Source organism: Acromyrmex echinatior, chromosome 10 (assembly GCF_024713525.1).
Source record: "Acromyrmex echinatior isolate Ae372 chromosome 10, ASM2471352v2, whole genome shotgun sequence".
NCBI classification, from domain to species: Eukaryota; Metazoa; Arthropoda; class Insecta; order Hymenoptera; family Formicidae; genus Acromyrmex; species Acromyrmex echinatior.
In genome coordinates this window covers 11528427-11552422 of record NC_141861.1, presented here as the reverse complement: position 1 = coordinate 11552422, position 23996 = coordinate 11528427, and the positions used below count along the sequence as shown (strand labels likewise).

The window sequence follows — 23996 nt, the reverse complement described above, 5'->3', positions numbered from 1 at the left end:
GGCAGGCCCTCCGATGCGGTTACCGAGGAAAATGTCAAAAAAATACATGAAATGGTGTTGGCTGACCGGAAAGTGAAGGTGCGCGAGCTAGCAGATGCTACAAAGATTAGTACTGAGCGAACACGCCATATTTTGGGCGAGATTCTGCATAAGAAAAAAATTTTTTTCATTCCCAAGGAGGTTACTTTTCACCCCACCTAGTAATATATAGCATTTTCTAATCAAAAAGGTTTCAATTATTTGACCAAAGATTGAAGAGCATTATTGAAAGTTGGACGAATGCATTGAATGCATGCCATCTTGATTGGTAATCACAACGTTATAGTGTTAACGTCAGTAGCAGCAGCAGCTGTACAACAAGTGTAATAAATTGCATGTTAATTTGGAGTTCACGAGACGACATTCAATCCCGATTAATCGATCGCTACATAGATCAACTTGTCGCGAGCGATGACATTATTGCTATATGGTTGTAATGTTGTGAATGATCAACGATATAACGAGATTGTTTTTCTCTTGTGTTTCAGTGGGCATTTCCGTACTGATGTTCTTCCTATTCGGCAAACCTTATAAACGCGGTTTCTTTTGCAACGATGAGTCACTCTATCATCCGTATCTTGACTCTACGGTTACGAGCACTATGTTGTACGTCATCGGTCTTTTACTTCCTATATGTACGGTGAGTCACCTTTGCAATTACGATTATGATTTACGTGATATAAGACTCGTGAGGAATCACTTGACAATTTACCGTTACCTACAGTGAGAATCTTATTTCTCTCACGACGATTCTTATTCGCTTGTATGAAGTGTAAAAATTCACATTTGAAATATAACCATAATTTAACGTTAAATATTTCTCATTACAGAGGAAATACCACTTAATTTTTATCGACATTCTCTTTTTCTCAGACACTTTCGCTTTAAAAAAATTACATATGTTCAAGGTTGAGTAAGTTAATTTTTTTTTAACTAAGTTAAATTACAGTTAACAACCTTGAAAATTTAACTTAGTTAAGATACAAGTTAATTTGTAATGAAATTAATTGAATTAAAAGTTAAGTTAATAAAAAAAAGTAATTGAAAAGTTAAAAGTTAAATTTATTCATTTTTTTATTTTTTATTTCATGATTTCAGGATTTCAGTCTTATAAATGACGGAAATGACAAATATATACATATTTTATTTAGAAGATACTCTATATTCTATTTACATGTTTTGTTCCTATATACTGTTTACATAGACTGTTATATATACCATTTGAATATTTTATTCACATATTTATTAAATTTAAGTAATAAAGCCGTTCGAAATTTTTGTCGGACATCTTTTCTCGCAAATTATCGAAAATGAGTCCTCCTGCACTGAAGCCAATCGACGTGAACTCACATGAGCCGAAGATAGTATTGATGTGTTATATTTTAATAATAAGGAATAATAGAGATTTCAATCTATCAGAAACTAGATACATTAAAATACACGGTTTCTGACAGATTGAAATCTGAGGATCAATTGTATAATTTGAAATGAGATGAAAATTACAAAAATGAATAAATTCACTAGAATATTAATAATTTCATTGGTCGATACCTATTAAATTTGCTTTCTTTTGCAATTTTCACTTCATATTAAGCTATCGTTATTGCCGCGTATTATATCTGAGACTTAACTTCAAAAAAATTAAATAAAAATTAATAGTTACAAATAAAATGCAACTAAATAAAGTTAAAAAGTTAAGAGTTTAAATTGTAACTAAGTTAAGTTAAAATTAATTAACTTTTTAACTTTTATCTTTTTAACTTAACACCCTGCATATGTTTATAGATTAGAAACTATATCACGTTCGTACATATAATGATCAATAGCAGATGTGATCGCGAGCGATTGAAAGAGTCCGTCGCGCGCCGCTTTTGAAACTCTTTTTTACCCTTTTAAAAGGAGGGATGACAGAGGTGGTGTCTAAGAATACGAGAGCGAGGTGGCTCGCGTCTCTGGCTGCCTTCACATGAGAGTAAACTGAAGGGAAGTAAGTGCACTCATTTTCGATGCTCGTGGACATTTTACGACATCAATTTACGGTATACGTATACGAAGGTGATGCACACAACTCGCAACAGTTGCAACACATGTATTACCATCCAAAAATTTTTGCTGAGTTCTCATAGGATATAAAAGAGAGGAGGAGAGCGAAAGAGAATCGAAAACTATTCTTTTCGTGCGCCCATTTTTTATTTGCTTTCTCAAACACACCGTATTTTACCGCATAGAAACAGAACAAAATCAATTCAATTGAATGCAATGAAACGTGTTTACGATTTTTTCCTTTTCTGCCATATATCGTCACTACATGACCTTGTTTGTGAGAGCGATCGGCACGTTTCCATGAATAGTTTGTGACTATTTATAAATTTCGCATATTTTCTCTTACTCAAACGTTTAGAAATATATTTAACTTCAACGAATACATTGAATTTCTTCTCTATAAATTTCTGATCTATATAATATTGACATCTATTCCAAAATTAACTTTTAAGTACATGTTCGAAGAACATATACGAGTAAAAAGTGCACTCGTTCTTATAGTTTTTCTCTTTAATTTTGTTATTTTTAAATTTATATTATATACATAACACAAACCATATCTTCGGGTAATAAATTTTAAAACAAAATTTTTTCCGCATATATAATAAATTACATACATATTATATATTAATAATTTATGAAAAATTTTTCTAACTATTTTAGCATGAAATTTTTTAAAATAATTAGCTTTTTAATATATATTTTTAAGAAAAATGAAATAATTTTTGTGGTCATTTTATCATGGACTTGTTTTAATAAGAGATATTAAATATCTGAAAAATAGAACTGTTGCTGATGTAGTTTTTTTTTAGATATCTTTCTGAAGAAAAATTTTTTTGTATCTTATAGAAATTATGCAAATAATACAAATCTATGATTTACTGAGTATTATTTCTATTACCTATTTATTAAGGAATGAGTGCTATTTTTTTACCGTAGGCGAAAGCGAAAAATTGAAAGTCATTGTGCCATAATCAGATTCATGTGGATATAAAATGCATTTTCGATTTTCTTCGCTTTTGCCGGCGTTTCTCATTTCAGTGTCGGTCATAAAAGACTTGCGCCTCAGACGTCAGGTGCCCACTTCACTCTTCTGCTCTCTTCTCAACCATCACATGAAGTTTAAATTAACGCTGTCACCGCAAGGCAAATAATTTCAAGTGTTGTGCATAATTCAAAGCACGTGAAATTGCGTACATATATGTGTATGTGAGCAAAAAATAAATAGAGAGAGAGAGAGAGAGAGAGAGAGAGAGAGAGAGAGAGAGAGAGAGAGAGAGAGAGAGAATTCTATCGTTTTAGTCTTAAATAATTTTTTTAAATAAAGGAATAATAATTATTTTCGAATTTAATATACATAAAATGATAGTAAAATCAATACTTATATGTAAAGTTACAGAAAAAATTGTGTTAACCTTATCTTTTTTCTTTGTTTTTTTTTTTTTCAGTTGTTAAACATTCTGAAACTACCAAAATTTTCAAGCAAATTTTATTTTATTTTTTGTAATTTGATGCAGGAATATCTAATCTAAAGTCTCGGATTAGTCGTACAACGTTCTGTTGACACGTCTCATGAGAGTTTTTTCGCGTGTTATAAACCTGGTAGATATAATTACTAAAGTGAATGTTAAGCAGCGTCCATTCAAGTAATGACTTCGTCACGTCATGCCACGTATTGACTTTCTCTCTCTTTCTTTCGCGGGATACAGTCACGCTTATTTACGTAGCATAGTATAAAGAGGATTTTTCTTCTATTTCACAATCGTCTTTATTTCGTTATAAGAATGTGCGTATTTTATACTGAGAGGAAATGGGAAGCGATTATATCGCGCGAGAGAATATGTTGCACTGTTAATTTAATACGATCATAAATCGCATGCTGAAAGTCAAAATAAATCTTATCTTATGCACGTGAGATGAGTGAAATCCGTATCACGATTTCGTAGAGTTCCTTGGAATCCATGTCAATCATCTAACTACGTAGCGCGCAAGATAAGATTTTACACAGTGGACAAAGAACTGTTAATCGTTTTTTTCATTAAGTAGATAATTCCATGTCATGCAATTTTATTCTTTGTCGAGTAACTTGAAAATAGAAGAGTAGAAGAGGGGAAAAAATATACAAAGAATATTGTTGATTTTACGCATTTTTTTCGATATATTTTGATATAGATATGATATTCAGTGAAATTTTTTTTTAATTTTATTAAATTTTAATTTTATAAAACTTTATTGAATCTTTTACTAGCTTAGTAATTTATTTTAAAATTTATATTTAGTAAAGAAAAACAAATTTGTATATGTTGTGTATATTTGATACTTTACAACACTCTATAAAATGTTGTTGTATGATTATGTGTTTGTCACATTAAAATTAAATTGTATACAATTCTGATTGAAACTACTTGTGCATCCATATCTGAATAATCATAAAAATGATTTATTAATTATTTTTTTACGTTATTTTTGACGTTTTGATCACCAATAAATAGATTTTCTCTTTTGACGTCAAGACCGTCTCTATTCAGCATCTCTCTTATCTGTCTTACACCTTCTTGACATTTCTTGATGCGGTATGGTTTTATACGTTTTACAGGTATACGCATTCCTGTATCTGGACGCGCAGCAATCCGAGAAGGGTTCACCCCTTCGTCGATTTCCTTCTCGAGTCTTTCTCGAAATCTCACGAGTCTCTCGCAGAGCCGGTTGCCTTTATTATCTATCTCTCTTTACTCACACTCGTAGGGAAAACAGATTGTTCGCGCTCCTTGATATACGATACGTTCCTCCGGGATCAAGAAGAGGAGGGATCAGGTAGAAACAGGTAGAAAACGGTCACGAACGACTCTCACCGTCGTATTTCATTTACGCATGCCTCGTGAACTTTGGGTTCGCTGTATCACCCAGCGAACCTTTACCCGGGATCTGGCCTACTTAACTCGCTTTGATTAAAAATATGACAGATCGGTAGAATTTAAGAAAGAGAAAGAGAATTAAGTTCTCTCTCTCTCTCTCTCTCTCTCTCGAATTGTAAAGGTGCCTTTTCATACTGACGCTCGACATTCATTTTCAGCGTTAAAATAAGTCACATGATCAAAATTAATGCTTGATATTCGTCAATTTTTATCACGTATTTTGACGTATTTAGACTTATTTTGACATCGAAAATGAGCGTCGAGCGTTGACATGAAAAGACATCTTAAGACTTTTCGATTGAGCTTTGCAAAGTTCTTGCGTGCTGAAAAAGTTTGCAAAATATTCTCTAAGTTTTATAAAAGTCCTAAAGAAAGATTAAGTACATCAGACGTATAAGCTGTAACGAACATATTGGATGTGAACATATATATAATTTCTAAATTTCGATCTTTGATTTTAGATGATCACAGGGGAATACCTGCACGGAAGGAATTTCTCCGGACACACGGCGAATATGCTTTTCGGATATACCATACCTCCATGGCTGTGGAATGCTTATAAGAAAGTTAGTTTTGTTAATTTTAAGAATTTTAAGAATTTTTAAGTAAAATTAATTAATATTTTTATCAAAATTTCTTCTGAACTTTTCAATCTTTACGAATTAAAAATTATTAAAGTCATTTAATCCTCATCAATTCGTATTTTTCTATAGAATAGATAATATACAATAAAATTAATTATAAAAAATAATGTAAATAATGTAAATAATGTAAATAATGTTTGTAGGTTGGTGTATTCGGTTTTGGTGCCGCTTGTACCGTTTTCATCACCGATATTGCTAAGTATACTATAGGTCGACTACGGCCACACTTCATGGAGCTCTGCGTACCCAATATTGATTGCAACTTGCCCGAGTATCAACACAAGTATATCATGGATTTCCACTGTACCGGAGTGGTCTCGAATAAGTTACTAAAGGAAGTCAGGTAAGAGATCTGACGCGAGAAACATTCCTGAATTTCTCATCAGCTTAAAAGGAGATAGAGCATCTTAATCTGCCGCAACATGAGTATTATCTGGTCTTTCGATCGTAATCCTGCGTGTCTCGAAATGTATCTCTCTGCTGTCATATAATATTGTATTTTGACGTAATTATATATTTTTTCATAATAATATAATTATAAATTTAAAAAAATTATAAATATTTCATGTTTTTCGTATAGAAAATACAAATAGATTAATAAATTTTGATCTTGAATAATAAATAACTTTAATAATTTTAGGCAATAAAAATTGAATTCTATGAAGTTATAGAAAGTAATTAAATATATTAAGTGTGTCAAACACATATTTATTAAATATGTGAAATAATTAATAGTCTCGCGATTTTCTTCATTAAAAGATCAATTTTATTAGATATTAACTATATTAGGGAGGTAAAATTATCCTTTCTTTTTAAAATTACAAATATGCACATATCTGATCGGGAAGAAATTGTTCTCTTTACATGATGACTACATATGGATTATGACATGAATTTGTTTGTGGCAAATCGATAAAGTTTGATTGTATCTGACGATATAGCCTGAGCCATATCATAAGACATAGACAATGCACAAGCTTTGGCGTATGACGTGGAATTTATGTATATTGTCGTATCTCTTGATAGCGTGCTATCACGTGCTATATAAGCAAAACGTCATACGCTAAAGTTGTGCGCTGCTTACGTCTACAACTTAAGTCTGTCGTAACGGCGATCCTTATGCTCAGACCCTTATATTTGGTTTCGATACACACATATCGCGAGCCCTCCGCAATTTTACTCTCGATATGATCGGCAGCAACCAGCTGACATCAACGGATCTTCAGGGCAATACCCTGAAATGATGGTGTTCGCGATGATGTGAGACAAGCTGCTTAGATCGCGTGACGGTAACAATTGCGCCAGCAATTACTGGTGAGGCGTGCGATTGAACGAAGAAGCGAGAAGCGTATTTCATTATTTTACTTCATTAATAGTCTGTGGACTTTGTGCTTGTGCAGATAGGTTTATGAAACACGAGACCAAATGATAATTTGTGGCAATCTAAGGGAGCAAACCCTGAAGAAGAAGGACGGAAAAAAACGATCATGATTGTCTTTTAAATCAACTCAATATGCCGACATTTAACTCTCATTAAATGCTTATTAAATTATTAGTCATTTACTCGTTTATCCCGCTTATGTCTTATCGATATTTTTATGCATTCCTTTTGATTATAGTGATTGTAATATTGTGCATATTCATTGTTGTAGGCTAGAATTCTAAAAAATAAAATATCAAAAAATTAGATTTTTTGAGAGGAAGAATAAAAAATATAAATCTTTGAATTTATTATATAAACTTATTCAAAGAAAGATAAATAAATGAAAAAAATTTTCGCTTATATCATAAAAGTAATCATTTTTTAATAGAAAAATTAGTAAAGAAATTCATATTTAAAAGAATTTTAAAAAATATTTAAAAAAAATGAAATAGTACGAAATTGTTTCAATTATTTTATTAATATTGCAAAAAGGTGGAAAATTTTCAAAATTATAAAGAATTAAAATACCTTAAATTTTAATTAAGAATTTTTTAAATAAAAACTAAAATTTATTTCGTCAGTAAATTATATCTGAAAAATATTTTGCTTACGTTGCGTTAAGCATTATTAAAATTGAGCAAGATTTTACGACATTTCCTGAATTGACTATTTCGCATATGTGAGCTTTGTGGCTCACTGTTAGACGGCTAGGGAAGTTTTTTGCGCATTCCGGATACACTACGTATACATATTGCCCGAAGGCCGGTTTTAACGGACATACGAGCGCGCGACATACACAAAAAGAGCCACGGTAGCGAATGACAATGAGCAGCGCTCTGCCTGTGGGCTTCGCCGACACGGTTCACATGAGCGAGATTCATGCCAGATCGTTGTAATTCTTTCTTTTCTTTTCTCTCTCCCCTTGGTTAACGGAAGTGCTGTTACACGCTTGAATTATCCGCGTGCGTATCCCGCTTATTGTTAGCTACAATAGCGATCGACAATTCGAAAATTCGCAATGCAAAAGCGAATCAAATATAATGAAAAAGTTTATCATCAAACAAAAAGTTTAACTAGATTTTTTATTTTGAAAAATTTTTACAGTTTATTAAATACTATTGTTAATTTTTAGCGCGACTATAGAATAATAAATATAACATAGATATCTTCATGACGAATTCACGAAGAACTACTAAATTTTAGCACTTTATATTGCAATTTTAACAGAAATATAGATAAAGTATACAAAAAGCGTCTTAGCCTTTCTTCTTTTTGTACGTCTGTAAAATTTGTGCCTTTGATTTATCTAATAATAAACGCGGAACACGAATAGCCTCAAAGACGAAGTGCAGAAAGTTCAAAGTAAAAAGTTCGTGAGACGCGCTTAGGACTTAGGACATTTAGGCACGCGTGAATTTGAGAAGACGTGCGAAGAATTACATACGGCTTATTACTAGAAATAACCCTGAGCCCATCAACATTCTAACGCGTACGTCATTATCTTTTACAAGTCTGGAAAATACACGCACGTTAGAAATAAACGCAAAACCCGCGACTCGTGAAATTGATTTAACGTAACGGATTACACTCGGATGTTGGACATGTTAGAGGATCCATGTCGGATGTTAGAGACAGTAGAAAGGAAAACGTTCCTGTAAATCAGACTTTCTCGAAGACTTTATTATTAACTTTAATTACCATTCTTTTTATTTCAATGGAATCAAAGAGTTTAATGCAACAATGATTTAATCTGTTTTTAAATTTTACGTTAATTAAAAAATCCAATATTGAAATATTTTATTTTTAATGTAACATTTTACCAATATGGGATGTTAAAAAAACAATTCAACATTTATATCTCGATAAAAATTTTTCATGCATAAATATGTATAATTTTATAAATATGTATAAACATTACATAAACAAGTATAAATATTCATAAACATACATGAGATATGTACATGAATGTTCATACATCTCTTTTTTTTGTAAAATTACTTTCTAGTGGAATAAAAATAATAATAATAATAATGATATGAAAACATAAAAAATAATTAAAGGGATAATTTTTGCATTGTTCGTTTAAAAAAAAAATCTTAAAAAAAGTTTGAAAAAATGTAAAAAAATTATTTACGTATAATTATTAATTATATATAAAATTATGCATATAATTGTATGTGAGCAATTTTATTATATTTCTCTAAATTTGATTTCTTCTAAAACAAATAGTGCGAAAATTATCCTTTTAATTATTTTTATTATTTTTACATTATTATTATTATTTCTATTACATTAAAAAGTAATTTTAGAAAAAAAAGAAGGATGTATGGACATGTATGGACATATTTCATACAGGGTGTCTCAGAAGTAGGAGTCACATTGGGGGCGTAGAATGGGTGTGTGTGTGTGTCAAGGGGAACAAAAAAGTCTGATACTATTGATACTTTTGAGATATTTGTTGTAGTTCAAATTAAAAAAGGAAACGTATATTCGCGCGGCGCGGCTTTACCGCACATTGGCTTATACGTTTCCTTTTTTAATTCGAGAACTACAGTAAATATCTCAAAATAGTATCAGATTTTTTTTGTTCCCCTTGACAGACACACACTCATTCTACACCCCCAATGTAGCTTCTATTCTATTGCTAAGACACCCTATATAATTAAGTATGTTTATAAATATTTATATATGTTTATACATATTTATACATATGCATGAATTTTTTACCGAGATAATATACCTACACCATACTGAATAAAAAGATCTTGGTGAATATAGGTCGAAAGCTCATCCGTTTCTAACATATAAACATTTTTGTATGTTAGCATCATGAATGACTTATTTGCTTTATATTTACAGAAGATGTCTTCCTTCCATTTTCATACATGCTTGACATCTTCTTACAGAGTCTTACAGAGTTCTTCTTGCAGTTTATGAACACTGAAGTAAACATCGTATATGACACATAAAAACTATGACGTACTATCTACCATATAAGATGTACTTCTATCGTATAAACTTCTACACTATCTATCGTATAAATGCTGAATGGTTTTTTAACACCCTGTATATTTTCTCCATCCATGGTGCTATTGGACTGAATTTCTTAATGAATGTCTTTAAAAGTACTCGAAAGTTTAGCTCATATATACAGAGTGTCTCAAAAAGATCGGGACACTGTATATATAAGCTATATATATATATATATATATCTCGGAAAATATAAGTTTTACAGAAAAGTGTTTCAGATAAAAGTTGTAGGGTTTAAAAAGATCTATTTACTGATCTTATCAGTTTGACCTTGGATGGCTTCGCCAAGGTCAGGTCAAGGTCACATCGATTTTTTTAAATGAAACATCATACTTTTGATTCTAGAATCTAAGCTGGTGTTTAGAGGTATGCGAATCAAGTATTTGCAAAGTCGAATCAAATCGAATCGAATCTATAACAACGTGTTCGATAATGAATCGAATCTGAAATCTTTACGTTGAATTGAATTGAATTGAATTTCCTTTTAATTCGAAAACGAATCGAATCAAATCAAATTTTTATTACTGACATCAGTACATAAAAAAATTAAAAGCTAAAAAAATTATTTTAAATGTACAAGTATAAAAAATTAAAAAATTAATAATATATTATAAATGTATTAAAAACAATATTTTTTGATAATATCTGTATGTTGAAAATGAGTCGACAATAATGAGAAAGAGGGACCGTAAAAGACGGCCAAAATCTCCCTCTCATTTTCTCTCCTATTATACCATTGAATGGGAAGAGATAGAAATGGCCGTCTTCCATGGTCCCTCTCTTTTACTTTTATTCAACCATTTTGACACACGGATTGCACAGTTTATTCTTTATGTCTTTGGTATATATCGAAACACGACCAGACTGCACAGTCATATCAGAAAGATGAAAATATCTAATAGAATCCAATGTTAACTGACGTGATGAATAAGCGCATGCGCATGCACGAAGATTGATATGCGCTGATACAAGATTGGTGACAGGAGATACAGGGAAGAGACAGCAAAAGGCAAGTGATTCAAAATCGAATCACTGATGATTCGAAATTTTGAACTTATCGAATCTTTCAGATCCGAAAAGAAATCGAATCGAATCCACCGTGATTCGATTCGAATTCGAATTAATTCGCACACCTGTATTGATGTTAAGAGCTTTTCAAAACATTACAATAAAGTTATTTTTCATAAAGTACTTTTCGAGTTATAAAGCATGAACGTTACAGTACCGCCGACATTAGCATTACGCAATAATATTTATTAAGATCAAGATCATTGGAAAGATTATACCTCTTATTTTCGTTTTTACATAAAAATGAATTTTCAGTGCAAAAATAAAAATAGGAGACACAATCTCCAACTGACCATGATCTTAATAAATATTTCCAGGACATGATCCTGAACAACATTCAAGAGGTTTTAGCCATCGAACACTTTGCGTAATGTTAATGCTACTGTAACTTCAAGCCTTATAACTCGAAAAGTACTTTATGAAAAATAATTTTATTGTAATGTTTGGAAAACACTAGTTCTTAACACCAGCTATTAGATTCTAGAATCAAAAGTGTGGGATTCCGTTTAAAAAAAATCGATGTGACTTTAACCCGACCTTGGTGACGCTACCCAAGGTCAAACTGATAAGATCAATAAATAGATCTTTTTAAAGCATATCCCTACAACTTTTGTCTGAAACACTTCTTTTTAAAACTTCTATTTTCGAAGATATTCAGGTGTCCCGACCTTTTTGGGGTAATATACATCCTATATATTAATCTTCTTAAATCCTTTGCAATAAGTAGCTCGAATACACAAAGCAACTACGCTAAACTTTCCTTTACATCTACATGAATTGAACGCGAAGTGTATTCAAGTATATCGCACATAGTACATATATAATACCGGTGATATTTTAATACGCCGAAATCGTGCGAAAGCAAACAACCCGGATTCGTGAACTCGAATATAGAAAGAAGCTCAAGACTAAGCTATAACGATGAGAGCAGTCTCGATTCTCTTCGCATTCCAGTAAAGTTGGTGGTTTCCAGTAAAGTTCCAGAGTCCACAAAATATCGCAATCAAACCCGTGCTATAACGTTGTACGAGCTTACGTCATGCGTGTTCGCCTTTCTCCTTTTTCGTTGTTTTCCTCCTTTCTTCCTCGCCCTCGAGGAAGACAGGGGAAATCAAGCAGACGTTATCGTGAAGCAAACAAAAAGAAGGGACGGTTTGTGCGATACAACGAAGCCGGTACACTCTTTCGGTGCTACGTACACGCGTACTCGACCGTATCACAGGTCATCCACTCTTCGTTCGCGTTCGTTCGTGTGGTCTCCCGCCGGTAGGGACAGTTTTATGTATAGAGAGATTTGAGGAATCCTGACGATAAAGAGGCGTCACACAGAGAATTCATTCATGATCCCTTCGTGCGTTCGAGCCTTCAGTCGTTTCTTTCCGCACGGTAGCAGGCAAAGGAACTGTGCCAGATGAAAGAATGAGAGAGGGGGGGAGAGAGAGAGAGAGAGACCACAATTGTTGCGAACTGCAGGTCCTAATTAACATAATGCGCTGTTCGAATTTTTATTACGAACGAATCTCTCGGGCGAAACGGAGTGAAGATGGAGGGCGAGAGGAAGACACCAAGTATCGAGTCTTCTTTATGCCCTTTTTCTACATTTTTTGCTCGTGAGATCTGCGGTTCAGCCTCTTCTTCGTCGTCTTGTTCGTTGCTCGCGGCTGCTCTTCGCCGTCCAGTCGATCGTAATCGGCACACTACACTCCCCAAAATTAATCGCGATAAAATTAATAGGGCGAGATAGCAAGAAGGGATGCACACGCATGCAAACACTGCATATGTGTGCATACGCGACGATTGCGAAAAGAGAGCGAAGAGGAGGCATTTTTTTTCTACTCTTCCTTGCATACTTCGTTCGATAAATGGAATTTATTTGACGCGGCACGATTGATCGTTTCAGATTATCATTTCCCTCCGGTCACTCGTCCTTCTCGGCCTACACCATGATCTATCTTGCGGTAAGTAGTCTTTACGTTATGCAAGAGAGTGTTGCATTGATTTACAATTTGTGCGAGCTGGATCGTAATCATCCAACGAATCTAATACGAGTGTATCGGTCTTTAGAATTTTCAGCCGCAAACATCAATTTACATAATTTAATACGTAAAGCATCAATTATGCTAAATTCTAGGAAACCGACCAATTCTAATCGAGTATTCTCCGTATATTTGATTGTGATTGGTTGGTTTCCTACGACTTAAGACTCCATGACCATCTACGACTTTTATGTAGAGGACCCTTTACAATTTAATCCATATGCTTCTGACAAAGCTAAGTCAATACGATAATTGTATCTGTTATTACAAAATTAATTATATTTCGAATATTTAATTATTTTGAATTGATTCTGAATTACTTTGAATTATTTAATTTTACCTATACATATGATATTGTAATAAATTTTAAAAAATGCCACTTATCTAATTATAGAATAAAATTGATAGAATTAAATTGCGTTTGGGTTCTCTTTTCGCACTCTAAAATTTTCTATTTACGTATTCAATTTTATACTATATACATATGTTATGATTTTATTTTAATGAAAAAAGTTTCATTGATAAATTCAATCAAAATTTTATCTACTGTAATTTGATTAAGTTTTTATTGTTTTTAATGTATAAAATTAATAATGCTTGTCTTATACACACACACACACACACACACACACACACACACACACACACACACACGCACGCACGCACGCACGCACGCACACACACACACACACACACACACACACACACACACACACACACACACACACACACACACACACACACACACACACACACGCATCGCATACAACGCACGCACGCAATACGTAAACAAATTTGGGATTTTATTTAGATGTATCTGCAATTAAGAATGAAATGGGAGGGCAGTAAGCTGCTTAAACACTTCCTTCAACTTCTGTGTTTGCTCATGGCTTGGTTTACCGCGATGACACGAATTTCCAATTATAAACATCATTGGAGTGACGTACTCGCTGGATCTACTCTAGGCATTGTCAGCGCTTTAGTGGTGGTAAGCCGATCAACATTTAAAAAATGAATAGATATAAGTTACAGAAAGGAATTCTGAAATTTATAATATTACGATTTTATAATATTTACTGATTTTATAATATTACATTTTACATTTTAATATCTTGAAAAGCTTTTGTATAATTGCATGAATTATGAAAATATATAATTATATATTATTTCAACTTGGAAATATATTAATAATTGTATAATTTAAATTATTATATTAAAGAATATTAAGAAATTTAGTAATAAATAAATACAAACATTTGGTCAAGAATTCCTTTTTCTGAGAAAAAATAATTTTTGTTTCTGTCAAAATGTAATTGGATGTTATACTTTTTAATAATATAATCGATAGATGTAATCAATTAAAATGTTGAAATTAGATTGATATATAAACTTATTTTTGACAAGATAAAAGATAGAATGATTAAGATCTTTATGATATTTCTTTAGGCACATTGCGTAGCACATCTTTTCAAAGAAGAAAAAGAAAAATGCTGCTCCATAGAGAAACATCGAACTACCGATTACGAAGCGGAGACTGGTATCACCGGCATACAGGTGAATAATGGCACTGGTAATCGCAATTGTTGACCTAACGAGCTCGCTCTTCGCTTGCTGACTGCAACAAGACCATAACTATCTTCTAGTTGTCCTCGAGAAACTAAAAAGATTCATGGATTTCTCATGAAGCATCAAATGAGATTAGATGTCTCTCTCCGGACATGTCTACAGCATAGCCTTCTCCAGCCGAATGCTTTTAGCGCTCGACGAGTTCTAAAATTTTCAAGAAATACTTTTTTAATTTCAAGATAGTAAATTATCTTACTATTTGGATTATTTTTCAACTATTGCATCTTGGTTCTATTTTTTTCTCATTACTATACAAGTTATTTGAGCCTCGTCGATGCTGTACACTGTACAGATCATGAGAAAAAGAAGAAGGAAGAAATAGAGTGCAATGTAATTAAAGCTTGCGAATATTTTTGTCTTTCGTTGAGCTTTATGTGATCTATTATGCGAATGTGTGTGATGTGAAACGTATTTTCGTTGCAGCGAGGAGCGATAATTTTTCGATCTTTTACTTGTTATGCCTTTATCTTTTAGCTTTTAGTATCGCTCGAATAGATGTATGTTTCTAGAAGCCTTTGTTACGTCTTTCGTGATTGATTAGCGAAAGATCAAAATGTCTTGCAAAAAATCAATTTTTATTAAATGGAAATGAAGATGAATATGTTATTTTTATAGCTACAAGTATTTACAGCGTTTTAGATAGTAACAAGATATTTATTTTGTTTATTGCGAAATATTTATTTTTAATTGAAAGATCGGTGCTTTTAATCTTTTACGCTTAGAATAATATAAATTGATCATCCTTTACATGAGTATTCTATTTTGAAACTAATGGAAACTCGGTGATCTGAAGTACAATTTTGTATTATATATTAACATATATTTTTATTACAACTTGTATTATTCTTGACTTTCTTATCTTAATAGTTCGCTTTTTGCGATAAATATATTTAATATATTTAAGAGAGTTTCGAATATACATCGAGGATATGACCATTTCTTTAAATTATCATGTCCTTATCTTCATCATATTTGACATACATGGCCTATTCTGCAAAGCAGATAGATCATATAGTAGAATCGCAGCTTTAGGTGCACTTGGATTGTAAAAAGAGACTCGGAAAGAGACGTCGATAATATTTAAGATATCGATCTCGATTCTATAAACGTGTTACGATTTAATGCGAATTATCTTGTATGATAACTAATACGAATTATCAACAATTACAAATTATTTAGTGTAAAGGTATCACAGTTTTTATTCATGACTAATGTTGCAAGATTATTCAATATAATCTTAAAAATTTATTTTGCAAATTATAGATAAATTAGAGTCCATTAAAATATTTTTTTTTATTTATGTGATACAATGAATGCTTAAACTTTGACGTCAAGGAAACTGATTATAATTTCTGTTAAATTTATGTTATTTTTTCTCTTTTTAATATATTTAAAGTAGTTTAACGAAATAGCTATTAAAATATAGTAAATGAAATATTGGTTGTTTTAAATAACAATATTATATTATACAGGGTCCGGCAAAATGATCTCCCACATTTTAATCTTTAATAAAAACGCCATTGTAAATGCTATTTAGATTTTATTTTTATTAACTGAAAATTTATACTATGCCATTTGTTTTTATTGAGTTTTGAAAATTACAGAGTCCAAGTGGCGACCATTTTTTTCGATACACATTCGAAGCTGATTTCTAAAAGTTTCCATCACTCGAGCAATAATTTGAGGCGATATTCCTGTAATTTCGGCGTATTGCTTTCAATTCGTCAATGGTTCGGGGGTGGTGTTGAAAAACCTTCGCTTTCAGGTAGCCCCAAAGGAAAAAGTCGCATGGGGCAAGATCGGGTGAACGCGCAGGCCACCCAACGTCTCCACGTAACGAGATTACGCGTCCTGGAAACATTTCCCTTAAAACGTCCATTGTCCTTCTTGCCGTATGAGCCGTAGCTCCATCCTGTTGAAACCACACATCCGAATGTTCAAGTTCTCTAAGTTTTGGTCACCCGATCTTGCCTCATGCGACTTTTTCCTTTGGGGCTACCTGAAAGCGAAGGTTTTTCAACACCACCCCCGAACCATTGACGAATTGAAAGCAGCAATACGTCAAGAAATTACAGGAATATCGCCTCAAATTATTGCTCGAGTGATGGAAACTTTTAGAAATCAGCTTCGAATGTGTATCGAAAAAAATGGTCGACACTTGGACTCTGTAATTTTCAAAACTCAATAAAAACAAATGGCATAGCATAAATTTTCAGTTAATAAAAATAAAATCTAAATAGCATTTACAATGGCGTTTTTATTAAAGATTAAAATGTGGGAGATCATTTTGCCGGACCCTGTATAATGATTTATATTAAATATAAATTAATAATAATATTATATTTATAGAACTTATAGTAATGGAAGGCATTTGAAAATTTCAATTGGCAGAGAATGGTCATGCGCATAAAGAAGAACGGTCACTAAGCAGGATAAAAAGATATTTCTGTCATCTAAAAAGATATTTTTAGATGTTGCTCACAACCTCACATTACAATACATTCGTATTCCATTTACTATAAGTTCTATATATATAATTATAACATATTGTAATATTATATTATTTTTTCATGGAAAAGTAAATAATGAATTAATTTTTTTAAAATCTAATATTTAATTACTTTTGCGATAATTATGAAATAGAGATAAAGGAGAGGAGAGATGGACATAAGAAGTTCAAAATTATTTCCTGATTCGAACAATTAAGAATCTAATTGTCACATCACTTACACGAAATAAATTTGTACTAATTTGTTTCACTTAATTTGTGCGAAAAAGATTCATTTACATCCAACTTCGGTCAATTTATTGTTAGATTATTTTTAAAATAGATACATTTATAATTAATAGAAAGTAGGTTTCTTAATACTTAGGATCGTTGTCATAGGTCGACTTTCTATATGACTTTTTACGGCATTAATCGATGCACGAATATTTTGAAGATGTAATTATAATCTTAAAATATATTTAATTAAAGTAGTCGAATACATATGGTATATGGTGCTTTAAAGATGTAATTGAATATATATATATATATATATATACGATCCATCATAGTTTATTTAATTGAATGCATTCAATAATAATGGCACAGAGAATCATATAGGACAAGCGACATATATATTATATAAAATTTTTTATTTACTTTATGAAAAATTATATGTATATCTATACATCACGTTATGTACATAAATTTTGTACACACACACACACACACACACACACACACACACACACACACACACACAAAATTAAGAATAAATAAATTGATGTCTTTTTAAGCCAAACATAAGATGTTGATGTGAAAAATAATTTATTCAGTTACTTGGCCATAGGAAAAAAAGGGGATAAGCTGACGAAGGGGATAAGATAACGAATTGTTAATTTTTTAAAGATAATAATAAATGAAAAGCAGATGCTTAACTCATTAAAGGCTTTAGGTAATAATACACAATCTCTTAGTTTGAATTCAATCCGACTACAAAAATAGATAATATATTAAGAAATGTGTTTTGGATGCATTCACTTGTAATTTTGCAGTATTTATATACAAGGAATGACATAATTATAGTAAATACTTTCATTTTTTAAATAAAATTGCAATTATAACTAAAAGCGAATACAATAACATATTAATATTTTTTTCTTTTTCGCAATTCTATTAATTAAATAAAAATATACAGTAACTGTAGATGACGAATGTCGTGTATGGGTAAGATGACGCTCTCATGGAGGCAGATTGTAGGTTATGTACTCACACGTGACCACGCGTGACGTTTTTTCAACTCAAATAATAAATAATTATTGATATTCATTGACATCGGTTATTTGTAAATAAATATTATCATATATAATTCACTAAGCTTCATCACTTTTTAAACATTATTAAATATCTAAGAAAAATTGTGTGTCATATACATATATATTTAATATATATGTAGGGCAGAGCCCTTATAAAACTTTAATATTAATATTGATCAATTAATCACATATTTCGATTAAAGTCTATGTATTATATTAAAATCTATTAATATCTGTGTTGGATTTCATGTGATGTAATTGTGATATCCAAGTTTAGTTCTAATGTTCTTTAATAATTTTATTTAAATTTTATTTTATTTTTGACTACACACAGTAGTAAGTAGGTATATTTTACTATACTAATTACGTAATAAGTTCATTACGTAATTATTATAGTACACATAATACATAAATATAATTACGTTAATGTTAACGTTTCAATAATTTTATTTTCATAAATTATATAAAGATTTAACTTTGTTTATATTTTTCTCTAAAACTTCTTATAATATATTCAAACAATATAAACATATTATAATAAATCTTTTTTTACTCATAAAAAGTATATTTTTAACTTAAATTGATTTTTCGTGAGCTTATCTACTACTAAAAGTCATCTTACTCACATATGGGAGCAAGGTAACGAAATTGATATGTTCTTAAAAAAATTAAATTTTAAAAAATTGTAATTTATTTAACAACTTAATAATTTTTACAAATGATAAAACTGTAGTGAACTTGAAAAAAAAATAAATCAGTCTCTTTACCTCATCTTATCCCCCTTTCTCTTACGTTTCGATCCAAACTTTGGATCCCTTCCAATACAATAGTAATGATGTCAATCAAATGTATCGTTCTTGTCTGACTCTACTTTTTTTACATTCAATGATAAATTTTACAAACAAATCTTCGGAGTTCCGATGATTCACTGTTATCTCAAATTATTTTTGACATAATTCTATAGGACTTAGAATCAGCTGTTTTTAATAAATTGACAATTGAATTCGCTTTTTATGCTTATTATGTAGATGATATTATTCTTGCAATTAATAAAACACACATCAGTGATCTCTGCCATGTATTAATAATCCACAGCTAAAGTTTAGATGGAGGATTCAATAATTCTATCATGTATAACTGATATTAAAAGTTTACGTTTTTAGAACGTTATTTAAATTATTTCTTACAACACCCATTATGTCCGATTTAATTGATAATAAGTCCTACTTCTTTTGTGGCATCCTCCTTTCATGATAAAAATTTTGATAAAATTGTTAGAATATTATTAAATAATGGGTATCCATTGCAGTTGATTTTTTTCATTATCAAATAAAAAAATTATATAAAAAATTAACTTATGGAACAATCGTACTCTCAGTAATGAAAACAATTCTAAAATAAAAAACAAAAAAATATTCTTTACAGTACCTTACATTTCTGGTATTTCAGAGAGAATAAAAAATTTTTTAAGGAATAACAAAATATATAGATGAAGAAAAAATTTTGGACAAAAGACTTATCATAGAGATAATTTTTATTCGGAAACAAACAAATAGTTTAAATTTACAGAGTGATACTGATCTATTAGATAAGACCTATGATAATTTATTTATCAGCAAATAATGTTTCCCTCTCTTCAATGTTTTTTTCTATTTATATTTTTCTTTCCGCACATTAGTTTGACTTGCGACGATTATTTGGTTTAGATGATTTATAACGTTCGTATAGTTAACATCTCACATTTGCTTTAACGAAGATCATGTAAATTTTAAAATTTTATTGTGTATTTATTTATGTATTTATTTTTTTTAATTAATTATTATATAGTATATCGAGAAATGTAATAACTTCGTTGGAATGAAACATTCGATTAACATCATTACTATTGTATTATTGATATATACTGAAAAGAATCCGAAGCTTGGATCGAAACGTATGGCCAAGATCTCAAGTGACTTGAATAAATTATTTTCCATAGCATTTTGTTTAATTAAAAAAGGCCTCAATTTATTTATTTTTTGTTTATCGCAACTGACAATGAGTTATTCTTTATTATTTTATTATATTAGGTGTTGGAATTAATTCGTAGCGTTTTATAAGTGATGGGAAGTACTTTCATTAATGTATTTTTTAATGCTCATGTGAAATAAATAACATTCTTTCATTAAAAACGCTACGAATTAATTCCAACACCTAATATTTTAAATTATATATATGTACATGTATATATATATATATATATATATATATATATATACATACATACAGAATAGTGTCAATACTTTAATTATCATTATTTCGGTTTGAGCAGAGCTCTTTTGTTCAAGCAAAAGTTTCAATAACGATATTTTAATTATTCAATTGAATCAAAGATTGTTATAACTATTTAATACTATTATAATATTTATATCATAAATATCTCTTATTTTTTGGATGATATTACGTTTAAATGATATTAATAAGCGCACATATTCAATTATAATCTTATTGTCAGAATATCTCAGAATTCTTGATTTTACTTTTAATTTTTGTGAATCAGGATTCTATTAAAATGCTAAGAAAAATATTAAATATTTTTTATTGATGTAATAACTTCTTAATATTACATTTTAAACATCATAACAATTAAATTTGGGATTAAAATTGTGAAACAGAATTTTTTTTTGTTTACCTTAAGTAAATATTAATGTTTTATAAGTATAATAAATTATATTAATGCATTAATGTAATTTATGAATTATGCAATATCATAATTTCAGGCTCAGGCTCGGCTGAAAAACTAGAAGTTCGAACTCTGTCAAGCTCGAGCTTTTAGGCTTGAGCTTCTGTTTAGTCTGAAGTTTGTCGATACGGCTTAAGATGTTTTGAATCAAGACAATTAATGTTTCTTGAAATCGATATTACAAAAACAATAACATCGTATGAATATAAAAAAGATGTTATTATTACTGTTCAAAAAGATGTTATTACTGTTATTAATGCGTGTTATAGTACGCTATATAAAAAAACTCTGATTACAGAATTTTTAATTAATTGTTTTATTAAAATATTGTAAAAAAAATAATAATTGTAAATAAAAAGAGTATTCATTATATATAACAATAAAATACTCTACTAAAATAATAATCTAATCTTCCCGAGACCTTTTCAAAACACTATAATTTGATTCACTTTGGGTCAATCATTTTGAAGAGATTTTATTATCGAGATTTATTGTGTCTACTTGGTACAAGCAATTCAAAAAATTCAATGTGACCTCGTTCTGACCTTGGTAACGCCACTCGATCATATGAAACGGATACGATCAGTAAATAGACCTTAAACTCTACAACTTTTATCTAAAATATTTTTCCATATCTTTTTTAATTTTTGAGATATTTCGATGTCAAAGTTAAAATGGAATACCCAATAGTGCATTTAGAGAAATTTTATTAACGCAGAGTTCACGCGCGCGTGTGTTTGTGTATGTAAGTTATATATTTATATGTCCTATTTCGAAAAAAAAGAGTATTACAAAAAGGCCTTTTCTCGAGGTGGACAAAAATAAGATCTTTCCGTAACATCCTTTTTTTGGTTTTAAGTAATATTGATTGTGTACTGTCTCGAGTCTAAATGGCTCGAATTCGTATCGAGCCTAATAAGCTAAACTCAGGCTTTTTTCTTCTCCACTTCTTTGATTTCATTTGCTCCTACTCCTCCTAGTAAATATTAAGTCTGAGAAATATAGAACTATCGAGCTTGAGCCTGAGTTGAAGATGTTTTGCTTTATTATGAGTTACTTATAAAATATTAATATCTATAATACTTAAAGCAAAGTAAAGTTTTTAATGTTTCACAATTTTAATCCCAAATTTAATTGTTATGATGTTTCAAATTTAATATTAATAAATTATTGCATCAATAAAAAATATATTCAATATTTTTCTTAAAAGCAAGTTAATTCGAGATAACTAAAGAATTAAACAAATTAAAGTTGAGATTTCTTGGATATTCTATTTAAACTATTTTAATATTAAATCTCCGTTAGCACAACAGATTGTTATTAATTTATATAAACATTTTTTATAGTACGTTCTAATTTTCCAGTTTTTAATATTTATATGCTATTTCATAACGCAATTAAACATGTTATCTGTGCATATCATTTTTGAATCGAACTAATTCGTAACAGACATTAATAACATAACTTAGAGTTAACGAAGAAAGATCAATGCGTATTTTAAAGGCAGATTTTTTACTTAATTACAGATTGGAAAAAGAAATTCGTGAATTATGTGGATAGAGAGATACAATTATGGATGAGGCAGTAAGTGTATTGCAGCTGCAAATTGAAAGGATAGGAAAATTGAAAGAATACACACTGAATTGTCCTCTAGCTTTATTTAGTTTGAAACTGTCATTATGCTAAATGCCAATTTATTCTGTCCGAGACGGAACAAATTTGTAATATTTGGAGAAATATTTGGATATTTTGTATTTCTATTTATGTATTGGTCTTTTGAATTACCTCCAACTTTTTTTCCGGAATTATAATAGATTATTTAAGTAATTAAAGTATTTAAAGTAATGTTATTTAACATAAATGGTCTTGTTTCCAATCTTGCTTATATACGCTCACCTACAATGCATAACTCTCTATACATATCAATTATTGCGAAAAATATTGCTAAGGTAGTCTTAAAGGCTTAGCTCGTACGAAATGCAAGAGATCCGGATTCGACTCCCGGCCGAGGCAATATTTTTCGTAATAAGTTTATTATAGTTTTTTAAGATTAATTTGAGAAATTTGGGGAGATTATTAATATTTCAGATTGATTGCGTTGAAAGTCCGACAACTATATCGGCACGCAATTATCATTTCTGAAATTAATTCATTTATATGAATGTATATAATAGTTCAATATCTTAACATTCAGACCGTAGTGGCGCTTCCTATTTAAAGTAATGTATTTAACATAAACGGTCTTGTTTCCAATCTTATTATTTAATTTGTAATATTTTAATAATAATAAAGTTATATAAAATAAAAGAATATTTATTTTTAATATAGTATTATTAATTAACATTTAATATCTTGCAATTACATTTTATTTAATGTGAGTTATAGATTGGAGAGTGACGCACAACGTAGTGTGACTACTCTCTGAATTGAAGATTCAGGGTTCAAATCCATTCATAACATCAAATTTTATTTGATCGCCACTTCTCGGAAGGCAATGGCAAGCCTTCGAAAATATCTTTGCCATCGCCATTCGGATTTGGCGTCAAAAACTGTAGATCATATATCAATGGATATATGTATTTGCCAACACGCACGGCAAGCGTAGCGTTTTAATACAAAACTCCTTCCAAAGATCATGAAGAATGGAAA

At 30.4% G+C, this 23996-nt stretch overlaps 1 protein-coding gene across 6 annotated transcripts in view; it reads left to right on the top strand.

Annotated features, from left to right (window-relative positions):
* The window catches only part of wun (wunen), a 105964-nt gene that overhangs the window by 21117 nt on the left and 60851 nt on the right, over positions 1-23996 (top strand). For 2 of the 6 annotated variants that reach the window (XM_087410742.1, XM_011051457.2), the window contains exons 2-7: positions 528-679; positions 5459-5563; positions 5785-5984; positions 13063-13120; positions 14010-14186; positions 14645-14752. In XM_087410742.1, the coding sequence (XP_087266868.1) occupies positions 528-679; positions 5459-5563; positions 5785-5984; positions 13063-13120; positions 14010-14186; positions 14645-14752 (800 nt within the window). The other 4 variants (XM_011051459.2, XM_087410746.1, XM_087410743.1 and 1 more) reach the window with 4 other exon arrangements.